Genomic DNA, 14,326 nt, shown 5'->3' on the forward strand with positions numbered 1-14,326 from the left:
CTACTTAGGGACATTTTAGAAACTTTGCTGAACTCTGGGATAGAAACAGGTTTGTTCTAGCATTGTTTTACCTCTGCTATTTCCTCCCAATTGTATAGTTTATATGGGATCAACCTTGAAAATTAAAACACATTAGGTTGTGATGCCTACTAATGAGCAGCAGGGGATGTACTTTGATTTATTGTTGGTACCTTGAAAGTGGAAGTGGGAGCTGAGGACAAAATTAAAAATTGGTGACTGTATAACAAATGCCACCCCAATTAATTCAATTAAAAATAAAGAATTGTGACTTTAGCCCTAGCCAGTTGGGTCAGTGGATAGTGTCGGCCTGTAGACTGAAGGGTGCTGAGTTTGATAGCAATCAAGGGCATATGCCCGGGTTGCAGGCTCATTCCCCGGTAGGGGGCATGCAAGGATTCTCATCATTGATGCTTCTTTCTCACTCTTCTCCCTTCCTTTTCTTTTAATATATAATAATAAAAATATATATTAAAAAAAGAATTGTGACTATAGTTAATAATGTTGTATGCTTGAAAGTTGAGTAGATTTTAAGTATTCTCATCACGCACATACATGATATGTTAACTATGTGGGATAATGGATATTGTAGGAGGGGAGGGAGATTATTTTCACACACACCCCCCACCTTGTTCTTCTGGCTGGTCTAATTACCAAATTAACATGAAACATTAACAGGAGAAAAAAGCAAATTTATAATGTACACAGGGAGTCCATATGAGTATACGAGGATACATCAGGTAGTTAAGGCTAATATGCCCTCTTGAGCTATGGAGAAAATGGGGGTGGTGTGATTTGAGACTTCAAAGAGCAAGAAGGCAAATCACATGAAGATGAGAATCAGAGGTTTGGTAATCAAATGTTTGCTTTTTCATCTTTAACAATGGGACACAAAATTGACTTTGATCAAATGGGCCTTGTTGGGTTTCTCCTCCTCCACTGTGTAGCTCATATCGTATATAGTAAAAGGCTAATATGCAAATAGACTGAACAGCAGAACCACCAAAAAATCAGTTGCTATGATGTGCTATAACCTCCAGGGGGCACGCATGGAACATGGTGGACGTCAGCCTCGGCGGGATGGAGGAGCAGGTGAGTGGTGGTGTCAGACCCAGATGGGGCAGGCCTCTGGTGGTTACTGAAAACTCTTTGCTCCCTCAAGTTGTTGGCGCCAGCCCTGCTCCTGCTGCCAGCAATGGAGCCACTGCTCACATCCGCTGCCAGCACCCAGCACTGGCCCTGATCACTCGCCCATCAGCAGGTGAGAGAGGTAGCTGCCAGTCCTGATTGCCCCGAGGGCTTCTCCACCTCTCACTGCCTCTGAGGGGAGATTGGAGCAGCAGCAGCTGCTCACATCTGCTGCTGGTGCCAGCCCCAATTGCTCCACACTGTCAGCGGGTGAGTGGGGCCAGTGCCATGGGAGCAGGGCTGTCCGCAGACAGGGGACCGGGGGCTGCAGTGGGAGGGGCTGAGCAGGGGCGTGGAGGATGGGCCGAGACCCATCCCTGTGCCCATTACAGCTTCATGGCCCACAGTCACTTTCAAGGTACATGGATTCGTGCACCGGGCCCCAGTTACACTATAATTATCTACGGCGGAAGCTCCCTTCCTGGAACAGGTCTCTATCCAAACTCCTGTAGGCAGTTAGCAGGAAGGTCAAAGGTTTTTCCTGAGTCTTTTGTTTCTTAAAAGTAACTAGCATAAGACCGTCAATATACCCCCAAAAAGGCACATTTTGGGGATGGCAAATTGTGCTCCACTTCAATCTTATATTGACTTTGGAAATCATTGTATAATGTACATGCATATCAAAAAAGTTTAAAAATTTTGACCACTGTTCTAAGTGGTCAGCAAACTGCGGTTCAAGAGCCGCTTGATTTGCCGCTCTGTTGACTAATGAGTTTGCCGACCACTGCGTAAGGCATTATTCCCTTACTCAGAAGTTTTGACTTCAGGTTAAAGACATTAGTACATTATTAAAATGTTTTTTAAGTGTTTTTCCCTAAGGCCGTGGTCCGAAAACTCATTAGTCTACAGAGCGGCAAACTGTGTTAGAAGATCAAACAGACAAAAAAGAATTAAGGGGTAAAATGCAGGCAGGTTTATCGTTAGGAAGTCAGATACAAGTTCTACACTTTGAAATAATTCTTTGTTTTTAAATTCTGAATTTCAGTACATTGATATTGATTGCCTATTTAGGTTTATAATGCAGTCTCATTTTAAATTTTGGCTTAAGAAAAGAATCTTATAATTCTTTCTAGACAGCTTTCACAACTGACAGAAGGAGAGGTGATACTTTCTTTTTCCATATTTCTCTAAGCTGAGAATATGTTCTTTTTATAATTGACTTAAATCTTCCAGGAGAAAAAGAGCTTTTCTTGTATGTGGGAAAAGGGGACAAATTTTAGACTGAAGGGACCAAACCACAGAGCCTTACATACAAAAAGTGCTCAGCCGATGTGTGTTAAATTGGCTTGAATCTAATTGAATTAAAGTTTAAGATGAAATATGAATCTCAAATGAATAAAATTAAAAAGACACTAGCTGATTTGGCTCAGTTGGTAGAGCATAGGCCTGTGGACTTCAATTCCAATCAAGGACACATGCCTGGGCTGCAGGAGGCAGCTGATCAATGATTCTCTCTCCCTGATGTTTTTATCTCTTTCTCTGTCTCCCTTCCTCTCTGAAATCAATAAAAATATAAAAAATAAAATAAAAAGAACATATGAATATGGTAAACCTGAGATATAAATGTTCAAAAGAAGTTTTAGGATAAATAACACGTATGTTCTTTTATACACTAACTTTAATTGTTTGCATAATATGCCAAAATATAGAATTATTAAAAGTCACTTACTAACTTATTAAAGACTTAATGATGATATTGACGTTAAGGATTAGATAGATCCATGGAATCCATCATAAAAATATTTTTGAGAGCTATATATTATTAGGTTTCATAAATGATACAAAAGCTTAAGGCTTTTCATATTTGTGAAAAAAGTGTATAGTTCAGGGTTCTTGAATTCCTAGTTAAACCATTTCTATCAGATCATACTGCCTCCATCTGGTCTCTGTCTCCTCAGGAAAATAATTCAATATTGATTTATAATATATTCAAGAAGCCAATAAAATGTGATTCATTTTAACATATATTTAATGAATAACTAAAGATCTCATCTATTTGCTCCTACTTTTCTAGTTACTTTAAAAGTAATCCTATATAATAAAAGCCTAATATACTAAGTGTCTAGTGGACCGGTCGGCCATTCAACCAGTGTAATATGCTAATGATATGCTAAGGCCGCTTAACCAGTTGTTATGACATGCACTGATCACCAGGGGGCAGATTCTCTGACCTGTAGGTTAGCTTGGGGGTCCTGCTGATTGGGACTGAGCAAGATGGGCCTGACACACCCTAGAGCCCTCCCATGGTCCCTCCCTGGCTGCCCAACCTCCCACGTTTCTCCCCAGCGCTGATTATGCATCAGTGGGGGCTCTTGGCATGGCCTGGGCCCTCTCACAATCTGGGACCCCTTGGGGGATATCGGAGAGCTGGTTTCAGCCCAATCCTGCAGGCCTGACTGAGGGACCCTTGGTGCAAAAATTTGTGCACCAGGCCTCTAGTTTATTATAAATTAGCATGATAGTGAAATGTCAAACTGGAAGCCAATAAATCCTTTGTTTCAATTGTACTTTATAGGAAAAGAAAACAAGAATCTCCCCCACAGGGTAACCTTTCGTCCCCTAGCATCTTAATGGCCATGCAGTTTAGACTTCTTCACCTTTCCTCCCTAGAGATAATGTCTAGGCCTCAGTTGTAATTCAGCTCCAGGCCCCAAAAAGCAACAAAACCAGACAACTGACCCCATGGGTGACATCAGGACCAGCTATGTTGACTAATGACCCCAGCGGTAGTGCTGACCAATCAATGGAGACCACAACCCTGAAAGGACACACCTGGAAAGCTGATGAATATTCTGTTGAGATCCTCCCCTCAAAACACTCCTAAAATCTCCAATCTTTCCCTCTCTCTCTCTCTCTCTCTCTCTCTCTCTCTCTCTCTCTCTTTCTTTCTTTCTTGTTGAAAGTATTACATATGTCCCCCTTTTCTCCCAATTGACCCCTTCTAGCCTGCTACCACCCCTCGCTCAGGCCTTCACCATTCCCAGTTCAGTTCATTAGCAAAAAACTGGTTAGAGATGTGAGAGAATTAGAAGGTGCTATTTAGGGCTTTCGGTGTTAAGTTTTTTGGTGATTTTAAAGTTTTTGCAGGTGAAGTGCTTTATCATTATCCTAGAGTTAGAATCATTACTAGAGAAGTTTTGAATGAAGCCATGAGAAAAGTGTAGGCTACTCTGGCCAGTGGTTCTCAGTGGTTAGAGCATTGGGTAAGAACCAAAGAGTCTCAGGTTCAATTTCTGGTAAAGGTCACATACCTGGGCTGCAGGTTCCATCCCCAGCCAGCCCTTGTTGAGGTGAGTGTGGGAGGCAACCAATTGATGTATGTCTCTCATATCGATGTTTCTCTCTCTCTCTTTCTATCCCCCCTACTCTTTCTATAAATCAATGGAAACAATATCCTCAGATGAGGATTAACAAACACACAAAAGTTTAGGCTACATTTGTGATTTAACAAACAAGTTAAAAGAAACAAAACATCATTCTTTGAATATTTATAAACATGAGAGAAATTAACAAAATATTTCAAATGGACTGTTGCAAAAATATTAACAAACATATACTCTAAAACCTTACAATAATTACAATTATGAGAGAGTGAATAATGTTGTAGTGAGAACACAATACCAGAATCAGATAGTCTTGGGTTAAACTCTATGAGCCTGATAAAGTTATTCACACTAGACATGCCTGTTTTTTCTTCCCTAATATCCCTGAAATCACATCACTAACTAATAGCATCTATTTCGTGATAGGTAAATGTGATAATGTGTAAGAAGTACCTTGAACAGGGCCCAAAGCATAGTAAATGTTAATCACACCAGTACTGTTTTTATATTGGTTCTTCTTATGTTTTGTGCATTTCTTCTTAGTTTGAACAGTAGGTGGCAGCAATGTTCTCTTAACCGGTTTAAATGTAAATTGTTAACTGTGGAATGGATGAGATCAGTGAAGGGTTACTTAGTAGGAAGATATGTATGTGTAAGTCACCAGAAAAGCAGAGGGAGATAGATCATGGAGAGAGAAAGGGAGGGGGGGGGAGAGAGAGAAAGAAAGAGAGAGAGAGAGAGAGAGAGAGAGAGAGAGAGAGAGAGAGAGAGAGAGAGAGAGAGAGAGAGAGAGAGAGAAGAAGAAGAAGAAGAAGAGGAGGAGGAGGAGGAGGAGGAGGAGGAGGAGGAGGAGGAGGAGGAGGAGAGGAAGAAGAGAAGGAGGAGGAGGAGAAAAGGGATAATGAGGAAGGGAAGGAAAGGAGAGGTTTAGGTAGGTTTAGAAGGAACTTGGTATTTCAGAAGTAAGTACTGAAATAGTAATTATGAGGGGGAAAACCAGGTCTTTATTGGATATTATTCTACTTTCTAAAGGTTTTAGTGTTATTTTGTTTTTAAATACATGTGGGACACTGGTAGTTATCATATTTTCTCTGTTGACAGCTTTTAAGGATCTTAACTGGTTATAGATGAGATTTAGTAAAATGAGCTGCTGCCCAGAAAATGTAAAATATATGTTTTTAATATATATATATATTGATTTTTCGCAGAAAGGAAGGGAGAGGGATAGAGAGCTAGAAACATTGATGAGAGAGTGTCATCGAACAGCTGCCTCCTGCACACCCCCTACCGGGGATGTGCCCGCAACCAATGTACATGCCCTTGACCAGAATCAAACCTAGGGCCTTTCAGTCCACAGACTGATGCTCTATCCACTGAGCCAAACTGATTTTGGCTGTAAATTATATGTTTTTAAAAATAATTTTAAAAATTCATTTTTAGAGAGAGAGAGGAAAAGAGAGGGAGAGAAACATCGGTATGAGAGAAACATGGATCATCTGGCTCCTGCATGCTCCCAGGGATAAGGACCACAACCCAGGCATAGAACCAGCAACTTTTTGGTATATGGGGTGATGTCCAACCAATTGAGTCACACTGCCCAGGGCAACATTGAAGCTCTAGTGTTCACTTTAACCAAACTACTAATCTCAAAATTATAAAAACATTGCTATTTTCCTCTAGGCAAAATATTCTTTCTACACTAAGACACAATGGTATATTGGGTAATTCCTATTCTGTTACAAATGCCCCAAAGAGTAGGGCCTTAAAACCATAAACAACTATTATATTATCTTTTATTTTTTGAGGGCCAGGAATCTTAGAGCAGCTTAGCTAGATGGGCCGGCTCAGTGCCTCTCATGAAGTTTCAGTGTAGAAACTGGAGCTTCAGTCACCTGAAGGTTTGACCAAGCCCTGGTCTGCGCCCAAGATCCAACTCATGGTTCCTGGCAAGAGGCCTCTGTTCTTCACCAGTTGTTGGCTAGAGACCTCAACTCCTTTGCACATGAATCTCTCCATAAGGGGGTCTTCTCAAATGGCAGCTGACCTCCTCCAGGACAAACGAGACAATGGAGATTGAAGAAGGAAGCCCCCATACCTTTTGTGATCTTGTCTCAGAAGCCATACTCCGTAACTCCCACCATATTTGCTCAAAGTGAGTCACATAGGAGATAACTAAACACAATGGTCAGGATTATTCTATATAATGGAAGGGTAATACGCAAATTGACCCTAACAGTGGAGCTGCCTGCTGGTGGTCAGTGCACTTCCAGGTGGCCGGGGGTGGGGGGGGTAGAGGGGGTGTCACTGCTCAGCCAGAAGCCAGGTTCGCTTTGTGGCAATGCTAAGAATGTCCAACTGACAGCTTAGGCCTGGGGTGTGGGCCTAAGCCATCTGTCAGACATCCCCTGAGGGCTCCCAGGCTTTTAGAGGGATGTCTGACTGCCAGGTGGATATCCCCTGAGAGGTCCCAGTCTGTGAGAGGGCACAGGCCTGGCTGAGGGACTCCCCCCACCTCCAGTGCATGAATTTCCATGCACCAGGCCTCTAGTGTACATATAATTGGAGTTCCCACATGTAGAAACAAGCTGTCTGATATCTCGCAGTGTGGTCTTGGGTCCATCCCATCCTCTCTCTGGGTTTTAATTTCTTCATCTGTAGAAAGAGGCCAGGCCGTGGATCCATGCGCCACTTCAACTCTAGAGAGAGAGGAAGGGAGAGGGAGAGAAAGAGAGAAACAGAGAGAAACTGGAGTCATAAGTATCCCTTGCCTGTTTCCGCCACACCTGTTAGTGACCTCAGCAACTTGGTCTCTGCTTTTCATCTCTAAAATGAAATGATCTTACACAGTGGCTTTCAAACTTTTTAGACCTACTGTCAGAACTATACTTTGTACTGAAACTGCACACACACACACACACACACACACACACACGTCCATATGCATAACAGAAATGAAAGTTCCATAAAACAATACTTACACTTATTTTCGTGATGGACTCTCACCCCCAAGCCCCATTCTATACTAATTTATTTTAAAAATTGAAGCTCTATTGGCTAAGATCAAAATCTACTGCATTGATTTCACAATCCATCAATGGCCTCAGTGTTCTTTGTGTTAAAGACTACTCTCACGTTCACTCCTCACTGCTCCTTTCCCCTTGGTAGTAGAATGGAAATGTTCAAGAGCGTCCTAACACGTTTGGCCAGTGGATAGGGCCTCTGCCTGAGGACTGAAGGGTCCCAAGTTCGATCCGCAACAGGGGATGTGCAGGAGGCAGCTGGTCAATGATTCCCTTTCATCACTGATGTTTCTCTCTCCCTCTCTCCCCTCCTCTCTGAAACCAAATACATATAAATATAAAGTTCAAGAGCAAGCAAGTCCTCACCTTCTCGTCCCTGGGAGGGGCAAAAGCTCTTTCTAAAGGTCAACAACCACAGGAGACTAATTAGGCAGGAGCTACTATTAGAGTTAGCTGTCAGGGTCAAAAGGGCACTGCTGTTTAGCTTTATAAGTTGGCCCTGCAACTCTCAAGCCCTGTGACCCTGAGCAGCCCTCTAACCTCTCAGCTCATCCTTCCTCTATAAAACTGGAGTCCTAAGTATCCCTTGCCTCGCTCATAAAACTGTGACAAGGCTCAAAATTAGATAATTAGGTCCGGAGAGTTTATTGACACCCGATCTTGAATCCTCACAACAACCCTGTTAAGAGATATAGAGTGTTACAAGGTACACAGTTTGAGAGAAGAAACTGAGGCTTAGGGAATTGTAGGGGAGACCTTACAGGCAGCAAGTGGAGTGGCAGAACTAGGATTCCCAGCCAATTCTGACTCCAAACCCCTCCCGCAAAGCGGAAAGGCACAGAACTTTGATTTGACGTGGTGCTGGGCATCCGATGCATTCAAGAAGCCAATCCTCGGAAGCACCGCAGTGTCGTGACCTCAGAAACCGGCCAGGCTTCCCCATGCGTCGCGCGGGGGGTCCCAGCTGGAGCCTTGACAGCCGCCTGGGTCCCCCGGGCCCTGGGCCCCGTCTATTGCCTGCGGCGTCACAGTGGGGCTCGCTCACGTCAGAATGGAAAGCATTTCCTCCCGAGGGGGCCCCCCCCCCCAATGGTACCGAAACGAAGTCGCCGCCAAGAAGTCGCTTCGCACGGTCTCCGGACGCGAGCCTGGTTGTAGGGAAAGGCCCGCCGTGCAGCCGCCTTTCGCTGAGGCTTTGTTCCTTCAGCGCGCAGTCCCGCCCGGGGACCCCGAGGTCCCGCCCCAAGGGGACCCCGCGGGGCGCGCGTCCCGGGCCGGCCCCGGCCCCCCCTCCGTGGGCGGGCTCCCCCCCCTACCCCCCCAAAGCTTCCGACTCGAGCAGGAAGGAGACGCCGGGTTAGGGGAGAGCCCTGCACTCCGTCCAAACGTCCGTCCGTCCCCTGGGGACCGTGACCCTCAGGGACCGCCGGGAGCTGGTAAGCAGGCGCTGGCGCCCCTTTTGGGGACCCATCCCGGAGCCTGCGGGAGGCGGGAGGAGCGGGGCGCGGGCGTGGGAACGGGGTGCGGAGGGAGAGAGGGAGGGAGGGAGGGAGGTGCAGGGAGGACCCGCCACTTCGCCCAGGGCCCAGGGCGACCGAGGCCTCAAGGCGGGCGCCCCTGGGAGCTGGTTCGCCAGGGGAAGGGGGGCTGGTGGGGGGCGGGTGCGGGGAGGGAGCGGGTGCGGGGAGGAGCCTTTCGAGGGAGGGCAAGTGGCAGCGAGGGCTTGTGCCCTGGCCTGGAACCGAACCCCGATCTGGTTCACAGGTGGACGCTCAGCCTTTGAGCCACGCGGGTCCGGCAAAGTTGGACACTTCTTCTTCTTCTCCTTCTCCTTCTCCCTTCTCCCTTCTCCCTTCTCCCTTCTCCCTTCTCCCTTCTCCCTTCTCCCTTCTCCCTTCTCCCTTCTCCCTTCTCCCTTCTTCTTCTTTATTATATATATTTTATTGATTTTTTTACAGAGAGAAAGAGAGAGGGACAGAGAGCCAGAAACATCGATGAGAGAGGAACATCGACCAGCTGCCTCCTGCACACCCTCTACTGGGGATGTGCCCACAACCAAGGTACATGCCCTTGACCGGAATCGAACCCGGGACCTTTCAATCCGCAGGCGGACGCTCTACCACTGAGCCAAACCGGTTTTGGCAGCGTTGGACACTTTAACAAAATATGAATGTTTATTGATTTCAGAGAGGAAAAGAGAGTGACAGAAATATTCAGGATGAGAGAGAATCATTGACCAGCTTCCCCCCACACGCCTCCTACTGGGTATCGAGCCGCAGTGGGGCTTGTATCCTGACCCGAACCCTGATTTTTCCCAAGGGCTGCGGCAGGGAACAGGCCGGTCCTTTTATCCTATAGAATTGCCACCGCCTGCAGCATTTCTGGTGTTGTGGTCTGAGCCAGTTGGGCAGGCTCCGGCAGTGACTTAAATGCCATGAGGAAGGAAAAAGGACGCTGTCCACCTGACATGTTGTCCTCGCACGACAAGAAGTGATGAAACGAGTTCCTGGAGCCCAACGAACACCGTTCTTCCTTAGGAGTTGGGCTTCATTGAACTTTTTATTAGGGGTGTCCTGGCAGTCAGGAGTGCTTTTTCTGAATCCTTTTATGATTTGGACATTAAAAAACAGTCACCTGAAAGCCATTCATTAAACGGGGTGTTGCAACCGTTTCAGGCCCAGGGAGCAGACCATCCCGCGTCACTACCACAAAAGGCACCTGTGCGGGGAAATTAGGCTCTCACGGTGGACCATGGCTTACGGGCTGCCAAGGAAGAACACAGTGAAAAATGTCCTGCGAGGCAGTTTTACAGTGTAAGAGTTTTTATTGGGGGTGGGCATCCTTGGAGTTGGGGGTGTGTGCCCCTGCTAAATACAAATACTGGTCACCCTTCTGTCCCCCATGAAATAGATACTAGCTGTATGAGGCATTTTCGAGTGTCTGGATACTGTTTTGTTTTTGTTTGTTTGTGTTTTTTTTTGTTTTGTTTTGTTTCTAGGGAGCTGCTTTGACAGGAGTTTATAAATGATATTACTTGATCTTTTAAAAATAGTTATAGTTTAAAGCAGTGTTTCCCAAAGTGTGGTACGCGTACCCCCAGGGGTATGGGAAGAGTTTGGTGGGGGTACGCATTGCACCGGAGTTTGGTGGGGATATGCACTGCACCGTGCTTAGCTGCACCTAATACTATGTTCTCATGAATACGAGGGGATACTCAGGGGATAATCAATAAACATTATAGAAGGGGTACACATATGTCAAAAGTTTGGGAAACACTGGTTTAAAGTATTACATATACTTTTACCCTCCTTACCCCTTCCAAGCCCCCCTCCCTCACACCAGGCCCTCACTGCCCCATTGTCTATGTCCATGGCCATGCTTATATGCATATAAGATTCTTGGTTGAGTACCTCTTACCTACACACCCTTCCCTGCCTTCCCTCTGAATTTCCCACTCTGTTCCGTGGTTGTTACTTGATGTTGACAACAAAAGAATACTTTCAAATAAGAAAACTGAGGTTCAGAAAAATGGTTGGATCCAAGGGACAGCGTTAGAAGTCTCCTTACTCTAAAGTAGGGGTGTCGAACTCAATCAGAGAAGGGGCCAAAATCTAAAATCCAGCCTAAATCGCGGGCCGAATGGTTTACTGAACAGTCATAAACTGTCATTGTGATGGAAACGCAGCGGAGTGCAGTGATGACAGCGCGGTGCGGGCCACATTGCAAGGCCTGGCGGGACGGATTTGGCCCGTGGGCCTTGTGTTTGACACATGTGCTCTAAAGCTTTCAGCTGTTGCCCACCAACTTAAAATACCTTTGTAGATCGTGCTAGAATTTGTCTGTTGTACAAGATACACATACACACATATATGCACACACCTGTCCTTATACATGGGATTCTATTGAACTTTGCTCCCTCCCCCACTAGATCTTGTAAAGCCCAGTGATTAAGAGCACAGATTCTAAAGTCCAACTTCCCTTGTTCAAATTCCAGCTCAAGACCTATGGCCTTATGACCCCGGGCAAATCATTCTCTGTTCTTGTTCCCTAATGTGTAAAATGAGGATAATAACAGCACCTGCCTATTTAGTAGGGTTACTCTGGTAATTAAATGAGTTCATGCGAGTACACTGATTTAAGCAATACCTAGCTTGTAGTAAGTGCTAGATAAATGTTAGCTGATTTATTGCTCATCTTTCCAAATCAGCATGTAAGGACAAACCTTACTCTTTCACGACATGTATGCACCACATGTTTTTAACCGGGCTCGTTGATAGACATTAAAGCTATTTCTAGATTGTTGTTTTTTGACAAACTGTGTCAGTGAGCATTCTTATAGATGTCTCAGTGCACTTGTTGAAGCCCATCTATAACAATTGCAGACTTCAAGTCACTCCTTAAAGTTAGATGGTAAAATAGCAAGGAAGCTGGAGTGGAAAACCAAGCAGGTCCCGTGTGTAATGCTCTCCTTCCCTCCCCTCCCACCAGAGCAGGCTGGTCCTTTCCCTCACGCATATGAGCTCACATTGACTGCAGATGAGAAACAGCTCCTTGCCTGTTGCTGATATTTTACATTTCCTAAGTAGAATACATAAAAACATTTTCACATTCATAGTGATTATTTTAAGTATCGTAGTTTAGGGTTTCATCTCCTCCAGTTTTCTAAGGATTCTCTTGGTACCAGTGCTTCAAAATAAATATACCTAGGCTAGGTACCAGCTCTGATTCTTAATTAATGAACTAGTGAGTCTCCATTTCCCTGTCTACCGGTGTAGTGGCCGTAGGATTAAAATAAGGTCACACGCTCAAAGTCTTAGTCTATGCCAAGCACGCTGCTCAGTACACCACTATTCCCTCTATTCCTCCCCTATTGTGGCCTATTTCTGATCAGCCATAAAAGACTACATCCTTGTAAAAGCTGTGGGAAGATTGGATTGCCTCCCGGGAGCTATGTTGTGAATAAAAGTTCCTGTCATTGTAATTTATGGAAAATTTTCAATAAATCTTTACATTATTTAAAGATATAAAGATATCAATTAGAAAGCTACTTCTCTTGGCTAGATTTGCAAGTCCCGACCCCCATTCCCCCCTCCCCCCCGCAGTAAACCAAAATGTATAGTGGAAATCAGAGCTGAGAATTAGTTAGATGTCTTCTAAATATCCCATAGTAGATGCTTAATAAATATTTGTTAAGTGAACTAATGAATTTTTGCTCCAGACAGCAACCTTGGGATCTTGCACTGCTTACAGAGACCTTGTACACAAAACTAAGCAAAATCAAATTTCCTTTCTTGGAAGAAATTACATATGGTGGTCCTGTGTACCTCAAAAAGTCTAAAATCAAGAAGGACCTTCTGCTTCCTTCTGCAGAAGGTATGCACTACTTTAACAAATGGCAATTTTTGACTTTTGTTTATTATCAGATACATGTTTAAATATGTTCATTTGCACCCATACCCCTCTCTGTATGTGTAGCCCCTCTCTTCTTGTTTAGTATTCAAGAATGTGAATTGTGCTGGATGGTAAATACTCAGTTTTGACTACATTATACCTGGTAAAAAACTGTCCTTGGATTTCTTCATGTATTTTTATTTTTTAGATATCAGAATTGAAAGGGATTTTGAAACGAAGCGCTTAAATAACCTGAAAAGTCAGGAAAATGCAGAAAAGGAAATTCAGCTTGCCTTAAGAGAAAAACAATATGGTTTGAGAAGACCTGTTCCACCTAAGTGAAATCGCCTCGAAATCGAATCTGTGCTTTCTGTGTCTGATGGGGGCCGGAGGGCTGTTGCCTTCCACTGTGTGAACTTCCATGCGGGCATCTGAGTGCCACTGAGGATGGGCCAGCTCAGCGGGGTTAGTGGACAGCTCTGACAGACCTCCTGGGTTCCTGCCACCCACTTGTTCTGCTGTATCGCAAGCAACAGCATGGTAAGTGGTTGAAAAATGCGTCTTGAATAGAGTCATTTGTGCTGTGCATTTTGACTTTTGTAAATTTGCTCAAAGGGAAGAGGAAACTCCTTGTCAATACATTATTTTGAAGAACATTTAAAATTTGCATCTATGAGATCCTAAAGAAGCACCAAAAGGAGATACATAGTTACTGATTTTGAGAGAGGGAGAGAAAGATAAATCAATGTGTATATAGAACATCAGTCAGTTGCCCAGGGAAAGAAATTCTTTTGAAAATGATAAACTGAAAACTTTTGTTTGGCTAAGAAAAATTGTCGATTTCCTTTTAGTAGCTCCCCAGCTCCCAATTTTCAGGGAAATTTCATTATTATTCTCATGTAGTACTTTAAAGTAGCAAGTAGAACTTGCTTAAGTTTTGTTTTCCTAAAAAATGGTCTCTTTCCTTCTGCCTAATTTCATATTGTGTCTCTGGAGCATGCAGAACACATATGTTAAAGTGATGTGAAAAGACAAAGACCTTATTATGAGGGAAACTCTCATTTGTACAGAGTATCTGAAGAATAAGGAATGATTGACTGCAAAGAATTGGATTTCCGTAAATCAATTTTCCTAGCATTTGAATTCAATAAAGCATACTTGGCTGTAATAGTTAAATTTAAGCACGATTTAGTGTTAGATGATTTGGTAGGCATTTTAGGTGCTTCTGGTACCTTAGCTAAATCATGAAAGGCATTGTGGCATAGTATTTAAGAGTACATACTTTTTAGACCTGGCCATCTGGTTTCTTACTTATGTTAGCACTTAGAAGCCTATCTGAATGCCTAACTCATGTAGGCATTCAGTATGCATGTATTGATTGTTGAT

General features: G+C 44.2%; 1 protein-coding gene across 1 annotated transcript; it reads left to right on the forward strand.

Moving 5' to 3' along the window:
• The first annotated feature begins 8,872 nt into the window (after positions 1-8,872).
• On the forward strand, positions 8,873-13,296 carry CUNH4orf36 (chromosome unknown C4orf36 homolog). The gene is made up of 4 exons (XM_036457807.2): positions 8,873-8,985; positions 10,225-10,362; positions 12,768-12,922; positions 13,149-13,296. Exons 2-4 carry the CDS (start codon positions 10,301-10,303, stop codon positions 13,280-13,282), a joined length of 351 nt encoding a protein of 116 aa, XP_036313700.1. The 5' UTR covers positions 8,873-8,985; positions 10,225-10,300; the 3' UTR covers positions 13,283-13,296.
• Positions 13,297-14,326: the final 1,030 nt, after the last annotated feature.

This window comes from Pipistrellus kuhlii, unplaced genomic scaffold (assembly GCF_014108245.1).
Source record: "Pipistrellus kuhlii isolate mPipKuh1 unplaced genomic scaffold, mPipKuh1.p scaffold_m20_p_1, whole genome shotgun sequence".
Classification (NCBI taxonomy): domain Eukaryota; kingdom Metazoa; phylum Chordata; class Mammalia; order Chiroptera; family Vespertilionidae; genus Pipistrellus; species Pipistrellus kuhlii.

What these genes read in the sequence shown, in the direction of transcription:
- CUNH4orf36 (XM_036457807.2), top strand. Translation starts at nt 10,301, where the DNA reads ATGGCTTACGGGCTGCCAAGGAAGAACACAGTGAAAAATGTCCTGCGA. An exon ending in CTGCGAGGCAGTTTTACAGT is followed by an intron (nt 10,363 to 12,767) that starts GTAAGAGTTTTT and finishes TTTTTGCTCCAG; the next exon opens with ACAGCAACCTTGGGATCTTG. An exon ending in TCTGCTTCCTTCTGCAGAAG is followed by an intron (nt 12,923 to 13,148) that starts GTATGCACTACT and finishes TTTATTTTTTAG; the next exon opens with ATATCAGAATTGAAAGGGAT.